The sequence below is a fragment of the Miscanthus floridulus genome, chromosome 9, assembly GCF_019320115.1.
Source record: "Miscanthus floridulus cultivar M001 chromosome 9, ASM1932011v1, whole genome shotgun sequence".
Classification (NCBI taxonomy): domain Eukaryota; kingdom Viridiplantae; phylum Streptophyta; class Magnoliopsida; order Poales; family Poaceae; genus Miscanthus; species Miscanthus floridulus.
The window spans coordinates 111,437,148-111,458,071 of NC_089588.1; the positions used below are offsets into that span (position 1 = coordinate 111,437,148).

The window sequence follows — 20,924 nt, forward strand, 5'->3', positions numbered from 1 at the left end:
CTAAGTGTAGTTAAGGTGTATTAGACCATAATCAACCACTTTACACAAGTGCTATACCAATTTCTAATGATCACTTGTGATAAAGCAACAAAACAATCAATTCACTCAAATGTTGCAATTTCATGTTTCACATGTTTCATGACCTTGTTGTTATTTTATACTTGTCATATTACTACCATGTTGCCATGTTTCAAGGTATGAGAAACTCATGTTGCATTCACATGTTGCACTACTACCATTCATAAGCAATTAAGCATGAAACAAACATAATTGCGAATGTTGCATATGCATGTTTCAGTACAATAGCATGATGAGATAAATGATGCACATGTTTATGAAATGAAATGCAATTTTGTGGAAGCCAAACACCTAGGGTGTTACACAGATGACTAAACAACCAAAATAAACTTTGTATATATCGAAAAGTTATGAAACTTTATACTTGGCAACTTTTTAATTTGAAATCATCTTGTCATGCAAAACAGTGTTTGAATTTTAAAACAGATTTTTTTCCATTTTTTTCGGATTCAAACCCGTGACCTCCCCTGCGCGCGAACCTCCTCTACCACTACACCACACTGTCACTTGTGTCTAGATTCCGTTTTAGTTCCCAACATATTATACTAAACCGAATGTAAATTGCTTGTTTGAGGTCCTAAACGAATTCAAATAAAAAAGTTGTAAACTACAAAGTTTCATAACTTTTCGAGATCTACACTTTTAGTTTTGGAAGTTTTTCCATCCGAGGTCATTTACAAAATTTGAATTTCAAAATTTTGAAATTCAAACACAGTTTTGCATGACAAGATGATTTCAAATCAAAAAGTTGCCAACTACAATGTTTCATAACTTTTCGAGATCTACAGAATTTATTTTGGTTGCTTTTCCATCCGAGGTCGTTTGAAAAGTTCAAATTTTAAAATTTTGAAATTCAAACACAGTTTTGCATGACAAGATGATTTCAAATAAAAAAGTTGCCAACTACAATGTTTCATAACTTTTCGAGATCTACAGAGTTTATTTTGGTTGTTTTTCCATCCGAGATCGTTTGAAAAGTTCGAATTTTAAATTTTTAAAATTCAAACACAGTTTTGCATGACAAGATGATTTTAAATTAAAAAGTTGCCAATTATAAAGTTTCATAACTTTTCGAGATATACAAAGTTTATTTTGGTTGTTTAGTCATCTGTTCATCCGACATGATCGTTCTAACATTATTCACAAATCTTATATATCTCTCTTGTAGTTTCATAAACTACAAGAGAGATATGTTAGATTTGTGAACAAATTTACTTTCACTTTGTTATATGAAGAAAATACCAAAACAAACATTGTACATCTTGATGAGTTATACAACTTTATAGTTGAAAACTTTTTCATTTAAATTAATTTACTGCTTTAAAATGTGCTTTGAAATTTTCTTTGCCGAGTGTAAAAACAAAACACTCGGCAAAGAAGTTTCTTTGCCGAGTGTCAAAAAAAAAACACTCGGCAAAGAAGCTCTTTGCCGAGTGTCAAAAAAAAAACACTCGGCACACTCGGCAAAGAGCTTCTTTGCCGAGTGTCAAAAAAAACGCTCGACAAAGGCGTCTTTGCCGAGTGCCCGAAAAACAACACTCGGCAAACCATTTGACACTCGGCAAAGAGCCGGTCTCCGGTAGTGAACCCCCGGCCGGCCCCCATGCATTGTCGACGTCAGATTTTTTTCTTTCTCACCTCTCACGAGACAAGGACCACAATCTATGAGATGATAGCAACAGGGGCCGCATGTTTGAAAGATCGATGATCACGTGCTACGTACTATGGCGGTGTCACGTCGTCCCTGGCCGTTGTGAAAGCTGACCACCGAACCGATCGATCGACTTGCTAATGGCGTGGAAGGTACCTAGAAAGCTTGGGAAAGCTTTCCAGCTTCCACGCGCTGGGTGTTGTTAACGTCAGCGCGACCGTGGGCCCGCAGGAGATGAGCGAGGGCGTCCTGGTCTTCTGGATCGATCGAGAACCTTACCCAGCTGAACGAGCTCGGAGTGTCCGGCGGCATCAACCGGAACAACAGCTATAGCCAAAGTTTTTTTTTCTGGAATCCCCTTTGTCACTGCAGAGGCTGGCAGCTCGATGAGGACGATCGATAGTCAGGCTGCCCAGGCTACTACTTATACAAGACTGCGGTCGTCCTGTTCATGGCCGTTTCTGCCGCCTTGGTGTGCGCAGCGCAGCTCACACTGGGTTGGTGAAGGCTGCTTCCGGTGGCAACATCGAGGTCGAGGAAGCCAATTAAGGAGAATGCCGGGGGTGGTCGCCGGCCGGCTTGCCGAAGGCCGACCCGGCGGCGGCGAGCCTGGATGCGGCCCACTGCACTGTGGCCAGGATGGGTTGCCACAGTGAGTTTTGTATCGTTGTTTCCTTCCATGGGCCCAAGATGGCCCAGCCCACTTCTCTTGACCATTGGCCGGTCCAACAGCCCACCAGGGTCCTGACAACCTGACAGTAAAATCTGCACCCCCGTGTATACGCACCCACATGTTCATCAGCAAAATTGCAGAGCTTAGATGGTTTTCCAGTGTATTTAGTTCAAAACTCACTCTCATCACTGTAAATTGCCAATACAGCATCACCTGGAACAGCATAGCTAGATTAATAACGACAGTGACAGTCTTTAATGCATTGATAAGAGAGACAGTTTGTCATCGGTGTACAAAGATGCCTCTAAAGCACCGAAAAAAAAAAGCAACATAACATCAGAGCTGGGTGGTCACCAGCACAAGCTCACAAAATATGACCAAAGCTTGCTGGATGGTCACCAGTCCAGACCTCTGAGAAACACTTGGTAAGGACACTGACTCTAGGACCAAACGATGCCCAAAACAGAGGAACAGAAAAACTTCGGACTTCTGTGACCGTAGTAGGTGCCTTTCACGCTAGGACTTCTTGCACCTTAGTAGGGTCAACAGAAATTCCATCTCCAGATAACACATGACCCAGAAAAGGTATCTTGTTCAACCAGAATTCGCACTTGCTGAACTTAGCATAAAGCTGGTTGTCACGTAATCGAGTTAAAACAATTCTCAGATGTTCAGCATGTTCTTCTTCATTCTGAGAATATACAAGGATATCATCAATGAACACGACGACAAACTTGTCCAATTCCGGCATGAATACTGAATTCATCAGGTACATAAAGTGTGCCGGAGCATTTGTCAACCCAAAGAACATGACAAGGTATTCGAACAAGCCATAACGAGTAGAGAAAGCTGTCTTAGGTATATCTTCAGGACGAATTTTGATCTGATGGTAGCCAGACCTCAAATCGATCTTGGAGAATACCTTAGCTTTGGAGAGCTGATCAAACAGAATATCGATGCGAGGAAGAGGGTATTTGTTCTTGATGGTAACAGCATTAAGGGGGCGATAATCCACGCACATGCGCAGAGACTCGTCCTTCTTCTTCACAAAGATAGCCGGACAACCCCAAGGAGAAGAACTAGGCCAAATAAAACCTTTCTTTAATAGCTCATTTAACTGACTCTTCAGCTCAGCCAACTCATTGGGCGGCATTCTATATGGCCTTCGGGAAATAGGAGCCGTACCCGGAATGAGTTCTATCTTGAATTCTACTTCACGGTCCGGAGGTAATCCAGGCAAGTCATCAGGGAAGACATCTGGAAACTCACAGACAACCGGTATATCTTCAATGGCTTTGGCTAGGGTAGCATTGGCTGTATTGTGGATAGCGATATCATGAGGTAACTGCACTAGAAAACCCTTCTTATCCACAGGATCCCTCAACATTACCACCCGGGTTAATGTATCGATCAACACTCCATTCCCGCTCATCCACTTCATCCCTAGGATTACATCGATTCCTACCCCCGACAAAACTACAAGATCCGTAAGGAACTCTCGATCCCCAATCTCAATCTTTACATCTTTAACTACTTGGTTAGTCAGGATATTATTTCCAGCAGCACTAATACAATAACCACCCTTGACAATTGTAATCACATTCATATTATGCTCAGATGCAAAAGTAGAACTCACAAAGGAATGTGAAGCACCCGAATCAAAGAGCACAACTGCAGGGTGATCATTAACAAGGAACTTACCAGCGGTGACCACTTCACCAGCAGGAATTTCCTCCACGGTAGTGTAGTGAACACGCCCCTGACGGATGTTTCCCTAAGCATTCTGCTTGGAAGGATAGGGACACTTATTAGCCCAGTGACCAGGCTGGTTACAGTTCTAGCACGGCCTGTTAGCTGGTGGGACATTGGAGCTGCCCTGCCTAGAGGTATTCTTTGGCAAGGAAATTGTGTACCCCTTGCGGAAACCAGTTTTAGCTTGATTCTTCTTCTGAGGTGGGCGGTACCGGACATTAGCATTGGGTGGACGATACTGGGTTTTGGATACCACTGGTGCCTTGGACTGAGAAGCACCTGCCTCAAAGTTTCTTTTACGGGTCTTGGAAGCAACATACACCTTATCATTATTTTCCTGAGTCAGGGTGTCACTGATAAACTCATTGAAGGTGACACACTTGCAGTTGCCCATAGACTTCATCAGTTTAGGGGAAAGTCCCCTCTTGAAGCTAGCTATCTTTTTGGCGTCAGTATCAACGAACTCGGAAGCATACCTCGCTAGGTTGTTAAATGCCTGGAGGTACTCATTAAGACTCTTGTTGCCATGGGTTAGCTTCATAAACTCGGTATGCTTAATGGCCATGAGACCCGGAGGGATAAAATGTCCCCTAAAAGTGCATGGAACTGATCCCAAACTATCTCGACGTTTGCAGGGAAGGTGGTCCTATGATGGGTCCACCAGATGCCTGCAGGGCCTTGGAGCTGGTGTCCTGCATACGAGGCCTTCATACCTTCTGTCAAACGGAGCAATCCAAACCTTTGCTCTATCATACTCAACCATTCATCAGCTTGTAATGGTTCTTCTGACTCTCTAAATATAGGAGGCTTTGTGTCCATGAAGTCCTTAAAGCTGCTGTACTGGTTCGGCTCGAGTCCCTGGTGGACATATCGGTCATCACGGTTAGCCAGTTGGCGCATAGCCTCAGCTAGCATGCGTTGACTTTTGACGACTGTCTGCATTAGCTCAGCTGGTGTGGGCGGTGGAGGAGGTGGTTGTTCCTCATCTCCCATGCTACGACCGCGACGAAGGTTATAAGCCATCTGCAAAATGTATAGCCAATGAGCACTGACGATGTGGAAATTTTTGTAGATGAATTGTATAATTATGCCAAACTGATTCCATTGGAGAGAATGAATTTATATAATCAACAGAGGCACAATCATTCATCACAATCACACAACTCATCAAGCGCATCAATTGACACATTAATGCGATGAACTTAACCAACAACGAGATCTATAGACCGCAAAGACGGAATTTATCAAAGGCTCACATATGTGAAGCATAACACGTTTGATAGGTTACATCCAAGCCATAGTGGTTCTAAACTGACATCAAAGATAACTTAAGGTTCGATATTACATCCCAACGATTACTTATTATAAAGCTACTCGTTCATGCATGAGGATCAACAAAAGACTAGTTCTAGCGCATTAGCTAAGTAGTAAGCTAAACTACGCATCGTCCTCGGAGTCAGTGTAGAAGATCTCTCCTCCATCTTCATCACTAGCAGGCTCTAACTCCTCATCTTCCTCCTCATCAGGTGGAACGTCCTCAGGTCCATTGACCTCCATGTCATCATCACCTTCAGCCATGATGACACCAGAGCCCATCTCATCCTCATTATCAGGTGGCAGGAGAGGGTGAAGCTGATTGTGTAACAGGTGAACCTCCTCATGGAGATGATCATTGTACTCTTCGACAACTGCCAACTGCTGCTCCAGTTCTACCTGTCGCGCTCTCAACACATTCTCCTCGTGTCAGGCTTCATTCCGTTGGTTCAGCACATGAATCAACATACGTTCATAGTTGCGGTGAGCAACTGTCAACCTTTGAACCTCCAGGGTCTCTTGATCCCGTTCCTGCATTACTTTCTCCAAACGGTGCTGAGCCGCATTCCTCTCGGCAGTCACCCGGGCTAGCTCTGCCCTCAGCCTTTCCGCCTCAGTAGGCTCCAGACAGGGCTCACGAGGAGCTAACCGGTGACGAGGCGCCCTACCTCCGGTGGACTTGCGAGCAGTGCATTTCGTGCGCGCCATCTGTAGCAAAAAGTTGCAACGTAAGGGGAGAATCATTTAAGGGATACGAAATTTAATTAGTCAAGACCATCAATTTTAAAGGAGGGAGTAATGCAAGAAATGCCATGTATGCTTGAACATGATGCATGCACGATCCGTACGTCCTCACAAACCTAGAAAAATTTAAAGGCTAGCGAAATATACGGTGGCATACATACGTTCTCTCGTATACGGTAGCTAGCCGATCTACCACGATACGTTGTTAGTGTACCTGCAGAAAATTTCATTTCAGCCCAATAATTTCCCAAAATGCATGTAAAGTAAGCAGTAAACTAAATACTTTCATACATACATCCCCCGATGTATATATTCTAGTATCACAGCTACCCGTCAGAGATACCCACATTTAAGTACTCTCATAGATACATGATCAAACATGTAAGTATGCGAGCAACCACAACTACTCTCCCCTAGACCGACGGTTGGACGGTCATGCTCTCACAACTCCCACTTACCAGAGCGTAGAGGTATTTTGATCCATACATTACCACCCAAGCGGATGGCATCCATACAATAGCACGCCGTATGGACAACGAAACAGAAACAAGCAGAAACCCCCAAGTTAGTACTTTAATAAGCCAACTAAGAGTCCTTATTTGGGCATAAGGGATATGACCACTAGCAATACTTAGTATTTAATTTAGGATTTTCACAAATACTTTTGTTTTAAATACACAAATGACATGTTTAGTGTCGAATCTTGCTCTGATACCAGCTGTAACAGAACTGACTAAATCATAAGAACGTAAGTACAAAAACAATCACCGAAGTGATCAAATTCCTGTACTTAAGCCCCCATAATCTCGGTAGTCCGGAAATCACGAAGGATTTCAACCAACTCTCGACATACAAACTAAGACCGTAGTGATTCAACACAACACATCATTTGTTACAACATTTCACAAGTAGCATTCGGATTAAATCCATCAGAGTTCAAATAAAATATTACAAATCAAGTTCAAATTTGTGGAAGCAACATAGTTTAGTACATAACTTTATAGTTTCAAATACATTGCCAGGTCTTAGTCATGTCCCACAAAAGCATCTTCAGATACGAGAACTAGGAGAGATCGCGCCCAACGGTCTAGTCTTCATCCCCAGCCAGGAGAAGGCAATACTTGCAGCAACCAAAGTAAAACTGGTCATCTGCAACAGGTGGGAGATAAACCCTGAGTACGAGAAGGTACTCAGCTAGACTTACCCGTCAAAACCAAAAATAAAGGACACCAAGGGTCATGCAAGGCTTATGAGGTGGGCTAGCTTGACACAGTTGCATAAAAGAGCTTATGAATATAGTAACCAATTTAAACTTCGCATCAAGCTTATCATCAATTACCTATCTACTAGATTTGCACCTGTACTAGAGCACTCACTTATTAGGAGCAAACAATATTAACCATAGCAGCTATAATAAGGTTGTTATCATCATATCATCATTTCTGAAATATTAGGTTATTTAGTGTATCTACTTTGGTGATAAGCCCGTCAAGTTCTCACTAACCGAGAGAGACGGCGACTCGAATCGAATTACAACTCAGCTGAGGGGGTATTCCTAACTCTCACCCTGGCATACTTTGCAAGGGTAGCCGTGGGTCACCTTTGGAACAACTCAGGAACCAAATTCGTGGGTTCGATCAGCGCCAGCACTCTCAGGGATTACCCTTCTGCCAGGACGATCAGGACTTTTAAATCACCTGCCCTTGGACTCACGCCTATGGCTCTCTTCCGAGGCGCACTTTATACTTATTGACTCCCGGTCTGAGGTGAGCTACTCGGCTTCGCGGTCGGTCTTCGGACACGGCCAACTAAGAGAGAGACATGCGTTCAACATGAATAGGAAAGGCTCCAAGATTAAGTCCTTAAGTGACACAGACGGAGTCACTGCAAACCGGCAAGCCTCCGCCCGATCTTCATTTCAAGTTAAGACATGTTCTTTTCCACGATAGCAATTATAGCCAACCGTGCCACATGTATATTCCTATATCTCGCAGGTGACAGGAAATCACCTGACTTCTACCGCGTTTCAGCAGGGCTAAGCACTACACGAGCCTGAGCTACATAGGATTCAGGGTATCAATATCTGGATAAGGATTGGATAACCAATGCAGCAAATGTTTGCATCCAACACCTAAATTTAATGCAACAATATATATATGTAACAATAATACTTTAACTGCATTTCAGAAATTAGGAGGCTTAATATGCTCCGGGGCTTGCCTTTCACAAAGTTGCACGGACGGTGATCCGGGCACTCAACGGCGACCTCGTCTGGCACCTCTCCCGTGGGCTGCACCTCCTGAACCTCCGGTGTTGGCTGCTGCTGCTCCCCGCTCGGTTCCTCGAATTCCAGCAGTGTCACTCCTTCCGGTACACCTATTGCATGCCGATGCACAAGATAATTATCATGGATGCATAAGGAATGACATGATGCTCATGATGAATGAATCACAGTAAATGTTTAACGAAAACATCACTGGACACTCATTTACCGATTTAGAATATCTCTATTCAAATCACTTTAAAACATGTATCTCACTTAACTTGAAGAACGAGATCTACTTACCTAACTTGTATAACCTAAGATAAAGGTGCTCATCTTCAGTTAAAGGCCTAACACCTAGGAACATTACCACAAGCTTAGGAAATAGTAAAGGCATACTTAAATCAAAGTTAAGGTTTTACATGCAAATGATTAGTTCCTTAATTCAATCATAACCAGAGTTCCATAAATTCAAATGACTTGCATGAGGACATTCTGGAAAGCTTATGAAATTCTCTACAATTCATTTGTAAACATAAAAGCATGATTCTTACGTTAACCAAATCGTATTCAAGTAAACCTAGAATCTGTCCAGAAATGACAGGTTTACTAAATTAATTATTTAGTGATGATGCAAAAGCATAATTGGACCAATCCAAGTTTACCAACTTGTTGCACATATCAGAGGAACATCAGAAAGTATAGTGCCAACCTCTAAATAAATTATTTAATGTCCTTTTCTAATTTATTTAGTTAATTAGGTGATTAAAGCAACATATAGTAAAACTATTCAGAAAAACCTACAAAAATTACAGTAGCTATCTCATGCTTCACATAGACTACCATAAAAACTTCAAAGCCATTGGGCAAGCAGAACTTGCTGTATCCAAAATAACAGATGGCAGGGCTATTTCTAGCATAATTAGGAAACCCTAATGAAAAGTGTCAAGCAACAGATTTCACATTTTTTCCTACCATCATTCTAGCATAAGAATAGCACTCACCAAATTTTACCCTTACTGGATCTATATAAAAATTATGAAAATTCACACAAGATCCATCCATGCAAACAAGAGAATTTCCTAACTCCTACATATAGTGTCCAAAATATATGAAAATTTAACTACAAGCTATTCATGATATGAGCAGTACGCCATAAAAATGTCATGCCATTTGGAGCTACATAGAAAAAGATATAATTACCCCTATTTCCTTCAGGATTAAAAGAGATAATTAGCAACTCCATTTTTCATAACAGAACATGGCATAAGTTATATTTTTAATAAAAACTAGACTTTATCATGGACTCAACAAAATTGGAACCACATCATTTGAATCTACCAACTAGGAGATACATATTTTTGAATATATACACAAATCTGTGAAAAGAATAAAACAAAACGAATTTGAAACCCTAACCCTACTGCTGGGCCGGCCCGAAGGACACGGCGGCCCGCGAAGCACGCGCTGGCGCGGCCCAGACTCGGCGCGGCCCAGGACTTGCTCCCGCCTCCGCTTCAGCGACTGACGAAGGGGGCCCGCGAGACAGAGAGACAGGCAGGGGAGGAAGAAAGGACGGCGGCGTAGCTCGTCGCCGGTGACAGCTTCGGCGAGTCCAGCGGTGCTACGGTGTTCGCCTCACCCATGCGCATCTAACGGTGCCATCAATTGAAGCTATTGCTGCGGCTAAAGGGGGTGGCGACGGTCATGGCGGCGCACGGCCACGGCTTGGCCGGCTCCGGCGAGACGACGGCGACACGGCTCTAGTGGGTGACCCTATGAGCTTCAGCGTCACTCATAGTAGCTAGCGCAAGGGAGAGAAGGGATGGGAAGGTCGCGGTGGCAGTTGGCCATGTGGAGCGCCAACTCCGGCGAGGTCCCGCCATGGCGGCGGTGGAAGAAATGGCGATTACGCCCTTACCAAACCCCAATCGTCCCGGCTGAGAGGTGGAGGTGGTAGAGGAGATCACGGCGAAGCTAGGGGCAAGATGGCCGACTCGTTTTTGCAGTGGCGAGCGCGCAAGGCGACGGCGATGCTCGGTCGGAAATGAAGGAGTTGCTGCGGCTCGTCGCTGCGGGCGGTGGAGGCGAAAGAGAAGCAAATGGAGCAGGCGACTCGGTCGGGCAGGCACGTGCGAGTTCAAGGCGTGGCCAGCAGCGCCAGGATGCCCGCGGCGTGTGGCAGTGCGAGCAGAAGACCGGCGACGGGTGGCAAACACGCGGTGTTCGTTTTCTGAAGACTGTCAGTTACTGTAGTTCCCATTCAGACGACTTGAACCGCCTGACAGCGCGACTTCAACGTGTCAACACGGCTAAACCATTGATCCATTGCAAAAACTGTGTACATGAAAAATGTAGGCCTACCATCCATCTACAACTTCTTTTCAAGGACCATCATCTAATTCGCCATGGATCAGAAGTTACATCAAGCCAAAGTTGGCTCAATCAAACTGAAAATGCAGTTAGGACTTAGAAATATTTTTCAGTGTTGAATCCACCATCAATAATGACTTGTGGGCCATGTTTGAGGCTGTTCCACACATTTTCATGAGTTGATCATAAAACAACTTTTGTTCCTTGATAAATTAGCTACAACTTTGGTAAAGAGTGCACAGCCATGCAAGATCTCTAAGTTGGACTTTTGAATTAGTCAAACAGTGGCACTCTAAGGGTCATTCAAAGTCAAACCTCCACTTGAGGGCATTTTTGTCATTTTGATCCACATGAACAATGTCCCAACAATTACCCTAAGTGTAGTTAAGGTGTATTAGACCATAATCAACCACTTTACACAAGTGCTATACCAATTTCTAATGATCACTTGTGATAAAGCAACAAAACAATCAATTCACTCAAATGTTGCAATTTCATGTTTCACATGTTTCATGACCTTGTTGTTATTTTATACTTGTCATATTACTACCATGTTGCCATGTTTCAAGGTATGAGAAACTCATGTTGCATTCACATGTTGCACTACTACCATTCATAAGCAATTAAGCATGAAACAAACATAATTGCGAATGTTGCATATGCATGTTTCAGTACAATAGCATGATGAGATAAATGATGCACATGTTTATGAAATGAAATGCAATTTTGTGGAAGCCAAACACCTAGGGTGTTACACAGATGACTAAACAACCAAAATAAACTTTGTATATATCGAAAAGTTATGAAACTTTATACTTGGCAACTTTTTAATTTGAAATCATCTTGTCATGCAAAACAGTGTTTGAATTTTAAAACAGATTTTTTTCCATTTTTTTCGGATTCGAACCCGTGACCTCCCCTGCGCGCGAACCTCCTCTACCACTACACCACACTGTCACTTGTGTCTAGATTCCGTTTTAGTTCCCAACATATTATACTAAACCGAATGTAAATTGCTTGTTTGAGGTCCTAAACGAATTCAAATAAAAAAGTTGTAAACTACAAAGTTTCATAACTTTTCGAGATCTACACTTTTAGTTTTGGAAGTTTTTCCATCCGAGGTCATTTACAAAATTTGAATTTCAAAATTTTGAAATTCAAACGCAGTTTTGCATGACAAGATGATTTCAAATCAAAAAGTTGCCAACTACAATGTTTCATAACTTTTTGAGATCTACAGAATTTATTTTGGTTGTTTTTCCATCCGAGGTCGTTTGAAAAGTTCAAATTTTAAAATTTTGAAATTCAAACACAGTTTTGCATGACAAGATGATTTCAAATAAAAAAGTTGCCAACTACAATGTTTCATAACTTTTCGAGATCTACAGAGTTTATTTTGATTGTTTTTCCATCCGAGGTCGTTTGAAAAGTTCGAATTTTAAATTTTTAAAATTCAAACACAGTTTTGCATGACAAGATGATTTTAAATTAAAAAGTTGCCAATTATAAAGTTTCATAACTTTTCGAGATATACAAAGTTTATTTTGGTTGTTTAGTCATCTGTTCATCCGACATGATCGTTCTAACATTATTCACAAATCTTATATATCTCTCTTGTAGTTTTATAAACTACAAGAGAGATATGTTAGATTTGTGAACAAATTTACTTTCACTTTGTTATATGAAGAAAATACCAAAACAAACATTGTACATCTTGATGAGTTATACAACTTTATAGTTGAAAACTTTTTCATTTAAATTAATTTACTGCTTTAAAATGTGCTTTGAAATTTTCTTTGCCGAGTGTAAAAACAAAACACTCGGCAAAGAAGTTTCTTTGCCGAGTGTCAAAAAAAAAACACTCGGCAAAGAAGCTCTTTGCCGAGTGTCAAAAAAAAAACACTCGGCACACTCGGCAAAGAGCTTCTTTGCCGAGTGTCAAAAAAAACGCTCGACAAAGGCGTCTTTGCCGAGTGCCCGAAAAACAACACTCGGCAAACCATTTGACACTCGGCAAAGAGCCGGTCTCCGGTAGTGAACCCCCGGCCGGCCCCCATGCATTGTCGACGTCAGATTTTTTTCTTTCTCACCTCTCACGAGACAAGGACCACAATCTATGAGATGATAGCAACAGGGGCCGCATGTTTGAAAGATCGATGATCACGTGCTACGTACTATGGCGGTGTCACGTCGTCCCTGGCCGTTGTGAAAGCTGACCACCGAACCGATCGATCGACTTGCTAATGGCGTGGAAGGTACCTAGAAAGCTTGGGAAAGCTTTCCAGCTTCCACGCGCTGGGTGTTGTTAACGTCAGCGCGACCGCGGGCCCGCAGGAGATGAGCGAGGGCGTCCTGGTCTTCTGGATCGATCGAGAACCTTACCCAGCTGAACGAGCTCGGAGTGTCCGGCGGCATCAACCGGAACAACAGCTATAGCCAAAGTTTTTTTTTCTGGAATCCCCTTTGTCACTGCAGAGGCTGGCAGCTCGATGAGGACGATCGATAGTCAGGCTGCCCAGGCTACTACTTATACAAGACTGCGGTCGTCCTGTTCATGGCCGTTTCTGCCGCCTTGGTGTGCGCAGCGCAGCTCACACTGGGTTGGTGAAGGCTGCTTCCGGTGGCAACATCGAGGTCGAGGAAGCCAATTAAGGAGAATGCCGGGGGTGGTCGCCGGCCGGCTTGCCGAAGGCCGACCCGGCGGCGGCGAGCCTGGATGCGGCCCACTGCACTGTGGCCAGGATGGGTTGCCACAGTGAGTTTTGTATCGTTGTTTCCTTCCATGGGCCCAAGATGGCCCAGCCCACTTCTCTTGACCATTGGCCGGTCCAACAGCCCACCAGGGTCCTGACAACCTGACAGTAAAATCTGCACCCCCGTGTATACGCACCCACATGTTCATCAGCAAAATTGCAGAGCTTAGATGGTTTTCCAGTGTATTTAGTTCAAAACTCACTCTCATCACTGTAAATTGCCAATACAGCATCACCTGGAACAGCATAGCTAGATTAATAACGACAGTGACAGTCTTTAATGCATTGATAAGAGAGACAGTTTGTCATCGGTGTACAAAGATGCCTCTAAAGCACCGAAAAAAAAAAGCAACATAACATCAGAGCTGGGTGGTCACCAGCACAAGCTCACAAAATATGACCAAAGCTTGCTGGATGGTCACCAGTCCAGACCTCTGAGAAACACTTGGTAAGGACACTGACTCTAGGACCAAACGATGCCCAAAACAGAGGAACAGAAAAACTTCAGAAAAATACGCGAAGCTCTTCTGAATTCTGATGCAGAAAAACTCGAGGACCCGGATTCGCTAGCAGCGCAGCTTGGATATTTTGCGTGCGTTATGTGTTCCTTGAGCACATATCAATCAACCCTACACAAACATTGAAGATGTATCAGCGCATTGTCAACCCTACACAAACATTGAAGATGTATCTGCGCATTGTCAACAGCCATCTTAGAACATGTCAGTACTGTAAGATCGTACAAACTTCAAATTTGCCAGCAACTACTGCAGCTTGCTAATAAAAATTTGCAATTCTGGATGGGTAGGACATGGACTTCTGTCCAGATTTCAAGAAGGATTTGCACTTTAGAAACTAACATGCAAAAAAATGAAAGAAGATTGGGAAATTATATAAAATGGTAGATGCCAATAGCTTGAAGTACATCAACAGAACAGTCTTCTTTCAAAATTTAGTGTCTGATGGGAACGAACTTTGTATTTCACTTCACTCTGTTAGTGCAAGCTGAGGCCGTGATGTAAGATCCAGGCTTTTATATTGGAAATCATTTATATAAGACAAACAAATAGTAGTATTTTGACCACTTCATTGTTTCAGATACATTGAAGAGACTTAAGCGCATGGAGTTTTACTAACATATCCAAATTCAAGTCATAGGCACAGGCACTATACCTCCATGTCGACATCATTATCCTTGGATGCTTCACCTGTCAAAATGAAGAAACACATGTTGGTTAAATCTTTGTGTTGTAATTATGTCGAGAATTTATTAATATTAAATAACTAGTTAGGTCCTAATCCCTAATCTACAATTCCTAAATTAGTACCATGTAAGGATGAATGCATTTTCTAGGCACATTGTGAGTATTCAGCCATTGAAACTGAATAGGTATTTATGATAAGTAATATTCTGTAAGTTTTATAATCATATAAATGAAGATGAAGGAAAGCTTCCGCTCAACCGAATGTCAAGGAAAGTAAAGCATTATCAGTACTCTGCAGGCCACTCTATAGCAAATAATCAGGCACAGTTAAACTTGACATCCAAGTTATTTATGTCATTATAGGCTGATTACTAATAATTGTTTATGCCTAGCAACTCCCTCATCAAATCTTCTGTAGTGACTCTGTGGTCTGCAAAATGTGTGCATATATTTTCACTTGAAGTTAAGTCATTGTTCCTCCATATGGCAGATCCAAGTACCCACTAGCCATTATTCTACGAGGAATTTGACAGCTTATAAGTTATACTACAAAATAATCTAGATGAAATGAAAAAGGACATACAAACAAATTTCTACTACTTGCTCTTTCTACAGAACAAATTATATTTTAAGATGATACCACATAAAAAAGGAAGTTACAACTTCATTTCTTGTCTCCGATAAAAAGTTTTATGTGACCATTAGTTAACGGTAAGTATTTTTGCAAATGGATTACCTCCAGTTAGTTCTGATGTCCACAATGCTAAGTTGTCCTTCAGAAGCTGCATCATAAGTGTGCTATCCTTGTAAACCCCTTCACCAGAATTTATCTCAGTAAGAGCCTCATCAAATGCTTGTTTTGCCACTTGGCAAGCTCTGAAAAAGAGAGGTAACCATGAAACTCAGAGACTGAACTTGATGCAATTAAACACTAGTGGTCTGTCAAGCGGCATACTGGAATGACACCACATCTATCACGTGGCCAAATGCAGCTTCCAGGAGGGGGGAAAACAAACATAATCTTAAATGCCTTTCATAGAAAAGGGCAGCATGTGCCCAACTAGCATCCAGTGGATTCAGACTGTAAAACGCATTTTTAACTAAATATTGTGTTCGTGAGGTTTAATTATGCAAATGGCTAAATGTCTCAAAATGCCTTTTGGGAAAAACAAAATAATTTAACTTAGTAATAAAGCATCTGCAGCAGGTGAATGGTTTATTTGAAAATAGTCACCTCTTTGCAAGTAAGCCCATGTTTCAAAACATGTAACATGAGTGGATATGAATATCTATGAAATTGAAACATCAATGAAAAGGGAGAAACAAGCCATTGAAGATGAGTGACCTCTCATGAGAGTTCATTATCTCATAAAAGAAGACCGACAAATTGACAGCAAGGCCAAGCCGGATCTGATGGGCAGGTGAGAGCTCACTGGAGGCGACAACCATGGCATGCTGTAGCAAATGTTTGTTATTTTGACAGGAAGGGATAGGCTTTACCGAAAATTTCATTTGAGCCCATGTATAATATTTGGAAGATTTAGCACCTGATAGGCCATAAGTGACTGATCAGAGTCAGCTTTCTTTTCAGTTCCAGTGCTAAATTCAGCCAAGTAACGATAGTAGTCACCATTCCTGCAACAGTCTAGGAGTCAAATCTAAAGCAGGTAAGGAAAATATTGTAGGACAGGAGTACGATGTCAACATGCATGCGCTACGGTGGAGACATTATCAGTGAAATGATAGAGAATCAGACCTAATGTCAATAGATTACCAGGGCCACACATAGACCACGTAAAATTCCTTGTATCATCCTACAGCGTCAGATACACAATGGACTGATCAAGCACTTCAGAACTACTGAAACACCATTCAATTGTCCAATGTTGATGTATCCAAAACAGTCATGGACAGGATAATGAGATACCAAGATAATCATGGTAATTATTTCTCAGAAATAAAGTAGGCTATTTAAAAAATTTCACTATACTTACCAATATAATTGAAACAATTTTGTAAGACTGAAAAACACTCATATATAGTGACTTTCATAATAAAGAGACTAAAAATGAAGGCCAATGTAACAAAATCTCATATCATTATATTAAAGCCGCTTGACTCGCTGAACATCTGGAGACCGGCAGATGGCTCAGCTATTTAAACTTATTTCTTTTCCTACCTTTTTGAACATCTTACCTGATAACACACTATTACAAGAAAGCTTTACATGTATTGATAAACTGAAGAAGCTTCAGCTAAATCCAGTACTCGGTAGCAACTCCACTAGGAAAGAAGTGGCTTATTGTTTTCTTTATCGAAAAATAGATAGTAAAAAAAGGGCGTACCCAGTGCAGAGAGCTCCCGCTCTGTGCAGGGTCTAGGGAAGGGTGTCAGTGGCAAGCCTTATCCTCGCCTGTGCAATGCGAGGAGACCGCGACTCGAACCAGGGACCTTCCGGTCACAGGCGGTAAGACTCTACCGCTTGCACCAAGCCCACCCTTCTAGTTATCGAAAAATAGATAGTAAATCATCTAAATCTAGTACCATTACGAGAAGTACCTTTGTGCTTCTCTAAAAATGTGCACAGATTCTAAAACACATACAATGAATATTGTGATTGTGTATATCATTTCTTCATATCCTTTGCTTTGGCATATATATTTTTATTTTATTTGCATATGTAATGCCACATTTTAAAACAAAAATAGGAATTCCAACGAATTCTAGCACAAATATATAGTCAGGTGAGCGGTGAGCCATGGATATATGACCCACAACCTATCAAACCATAACCAGACAGTTTATCCCCACCCCCACCCCCACCTCCACACACACACACACACACACACACCATTTTCTGGAGCTCCTGCTACCATAATGATGATCAATCATGAAAGCTTTCCAAATGATTTACCACAAAAACTTTTGGAGGAAATGAGCTCTTCAAAAGATATTTTGAGCTCAAAATTGTACTGTAGTGGCAAAAGCAATATCAATTTACCTGGAAAGTTAATGAGATACCGATAGAAAATAAACTCTGAACATAATCATTAGAAAATAGGGCATCATCAGAAAAAGCGAAAGGCAAATAAGAAACAGATTGTGAATCAAGGAACCTGTACATACATCTTATAAAAGAACACGACATTTTCACCCGCATTGGCCAAGGGAAGGCAATGAATAGCGATGATTGACAATACTTCATTGCAAACCTTCCTTAGTTCATCTTCTACTTTCTTTTTATAGGCATCTATCATCACACCAGTCTGACGATCAGTTGTGACCTTTTGCTCATGTGAGCAAATGATTCTCCATGATGCTCTCTTTGCCCCGATAGTGTTCTTGAAACCAACTGAGAACAAATGCCTTTCTTCAGCACTCATATCCACATCCATCCTAGCAAGATTCTTCATGAATTCCACCATATCTGCCATAATAATCATGGATTGAGTTAAAAATTGAAGAATTACTTTAGTGAATTTTATGTCATGTTTCCATTTACTTCCAAAAGTTCTTAGATTTGCCAAAGAAAGAGGAAGATGACAGCTAAACTGATCCTTAGGAGGCAGGAGGTTCCTATAAATAAGAAGAATGGAGAACTGCAGACCCATAACGGTGTCTGCACTTTTTAGAGGGAATATTAAAGCTTACATGGACACAAGAACCTCATAGTACACCTCCAAGAATAACGCAACAGGGGCCTTTATGGAAGTAGTCGTATGTTTTTTATGTCCAAATGTTCCTATTAGTGCTCAGGTCCATATATTGACTGACAAGTCCCAGGTTAAAGAATCCTAGAGAACATGATGAAATAATTTGCAGTATAAAAAAATAAGTGATATATAAGCATCCAGTTGTGGCCAAATTGCTAAAAAAAATTGGGTTCCAGAAGTTGGGCATAACAATTCGAAGGAGTCTAGAATTATGACCATTCCAGCATAGTGGGTACTAGGCCACTAGATGAAACCACTCTAGACAGCAGAAAGGATATGACTTTATATATTGCTAAACTTCTTTTCACACTAAACTAAAATCTGAATGTGAACATAGATGTTGGGTTCCACAGCTTCACTTATTCCACACCTGTAGAGTCTAATAGAGATCATTGGTACCAAGCCTATAAATAGAATGTGTAGAGACATATTTACTTCTTCTTTTTTCTCTTCTCATTGCATCACCCATGATACCAAGATCATTCCTTTTCTCATAGCGACATCAAAGGCAGTAGAAAAGCAACTCAAGGGCATTCATAGAATTGGCCCCCACAAACCATTGGACACAAATAATTTCGTTAGTCCCTTCAGCAGACACAAATCGACATAACTAGAAGTAACAGAAACGTGTCAGAAATACTCATCTATCGCAAGATTGGCCCACAAATCGCCATAAAAATCATATCTTTATTTATATCAGAGCAGAATACGCCTTACCCCAGCGTTTCTACAAACAATTCATACAGTCCAAAAATCAACAAAAAAAACAACTGAAATTAGCCAGGAATCGTTACGCAGAAGGGACGCAGTGATCGAACTGCTGCGGATTCTGAGGATTTTTTCCTCCGATACAGAAAGAAAAATCCTAAAACAAAACAGTTGCTGCGGCGGCCGGCAGGTTACTGTTCATGAGTTCAGGCAAGTAAAGCAGAGACCGAAACAAACGCGCCGAATCGAAGGCCAAAGACACCTAATTCCGTTCCGCCTAAGAAGAGACCACGGATTTCCCCAAAATGCAGGGCACCAACCATCAAGAACAACACTACATACTCCAGTGCATACAGGCATTAAGCAGGGGCGCAAGAATGAGATCCCTCACCGTCGTATCGCTCCGCCTGCTCGGCGAGCTTGGCCAGGCACACGAGCTTCTCCCGCTCCTCCATCTCCTCCGCCGGCCGCCGCTGATCCCTGGCTCCCTCTCTCCCAACTCCCCAGTTCCCCTCTTCTCACCTCCCTAAAAAGGAAGGTGTGATCCACTCTGCCTTTTTCTTCTTTTGGGACCGCCGGACCGGATGGCTCAGTTCTTGCTGTGGAACCCATGATATATGTGGTGGCATCTGATTAGCAGCAGCAGGAATGATTTTTGTGTAATCTGAATGACGATGTGAGTACGTATCCGATAGCGATTTTTCGTGTGGCCCAAATGGTGACAGACTGACAGTTGGGTGCTTCGCTTTGGCCCACGGGAAGTCACGTCCTTGAGAGCATGACCAGTGGGGATGAAAACGGGCGGAAAAAGTTCTCTCCTATTTTCGTTTCTATATTTTCAGTGGAAACGGAATCGAGTTCGGAAAAAAAACGGAATTAAAAACGGACGAGGATATACAGAAATATGAAAACAGACAAATATGGACGGAGAGCCCGAAAAATAAGTTAGAATAACATGATCAAATATTTTTGAGTATACATAAACAAAGTCATGAAATTATCGGTCTAATATTCACTAGTATACCATGTGTTAACATACATAATTTGTGATTAGTAGATTTATGAACATATGAATTTCTAGACATATCTCACATAGATTGAAAACGGGATGAAAAACAGAATAAATACGAGTCAATTATGGATAAAAACAAGATCTCATAGAAATGGATAGAAAAAACCCTTTTTCGTTTCTTAAATACGGAAATGAGATCCCACAAATATGAAAACGGACGAAAAAAAAAGTAGAAAAACAGAACTGATCGGAACGAGATTTTTCCCGTCCATTTTCAACCTTAATGACCACACATTGCTCTAGTCCAGATCTTTTTCTTCCCCCTCCTATCTTTCTCCCTCTCATTTTCAAGCATAAACCAACTCAGTGGTAGGTTGATGACTCAAAAAGTAAATCATGAGCTAAAGATATGTTTGACTCGTCATCTTTAGTATTCATCTTGTAAAGAAATATATCAACAGTGACTGGACTATGTGGGCAAGTGGTATTTGTCATATTTATATATATATCCTGGACAATTCTGTGAATTATATTGAAATCAAATCTTATCATCCTCGTCACTGACTTCGTGTTCCTGTTTTTGAAGGTCACCTCTTTTAATTATCTCTTTTTCTGACTCCATGGAAAGGCAGACCAGCTGCCACTTTTGATGGCAAAAGAAAAGGCATTGCCACCTTCTGTCACA

The 20,924-nt window shown here is 41.7% G+C and overlaps 2 protein-coding genes across 2 annotated transcripts in view; both read right to left on the reverse strand.

Annotated features, from left to right (window-relative positions):
• The window catches only part of LOC136484114 (LRR receptor kinase SERK2-like), a 272,567-nt gene that overhangs the window by 171,115 nt on the left and 80,528 nt on the right, over nt 1-20,924 (reverse strand). The gene's annotated exons all lie outside the window — the stretch shown is intronic.
• LOC136484111 (putative 14-3-3-like protein GF14-H) lies at nt 13,853-19,860 on the reverse strand. The gene is made up of 7 exons (XM_066481278.1): nt 19,619-19,860; nt 17,933-18,233; nt 16,354-16,441; nt 16,152-16,261; nt 15,543-15,682; nt 14,775-14,809; nt 13,853-14,230 (listed from the first exon to the last, which is right to left on the reverse strand). The coding sequence occupies exons 1-7, from the start codon at nt 19,680-19,682 to the stop codon at nt 14,225-14,227; spliced, it is 744 nt and encodes a 247-aa protein (XP_066337375.1). The 5' UTR covers nt 19,683-19,860; the 3' UTR covers nt 13,853-14,224.

Excerpts from the sequence above, each read along its gene's own strand:
- LOC136484111 (XM_066481278.1), bottom strand. The coding sequence starts at position 19,682 with ATGGAGGAGCGGGAGAAGCTCGTGTGCCTGGCCAAGCTCGCCGAGCAG. Across the intron at positions 15,683-16,151 it reads ATAATGAACTCTCATGAGAG|AGCTTGCCAAGTGGCAAAAC; the intron begins GTCACTCATCTT and ends TCTCTTTTTCAG. Across the intron at positions 14,810-15,542 it reads GACATCAGAACTAACTGGAG|GTGAAGCATCCAAGGATAAT; the intron begins GTAATCCATTTG and ends TCATTTTGACAG.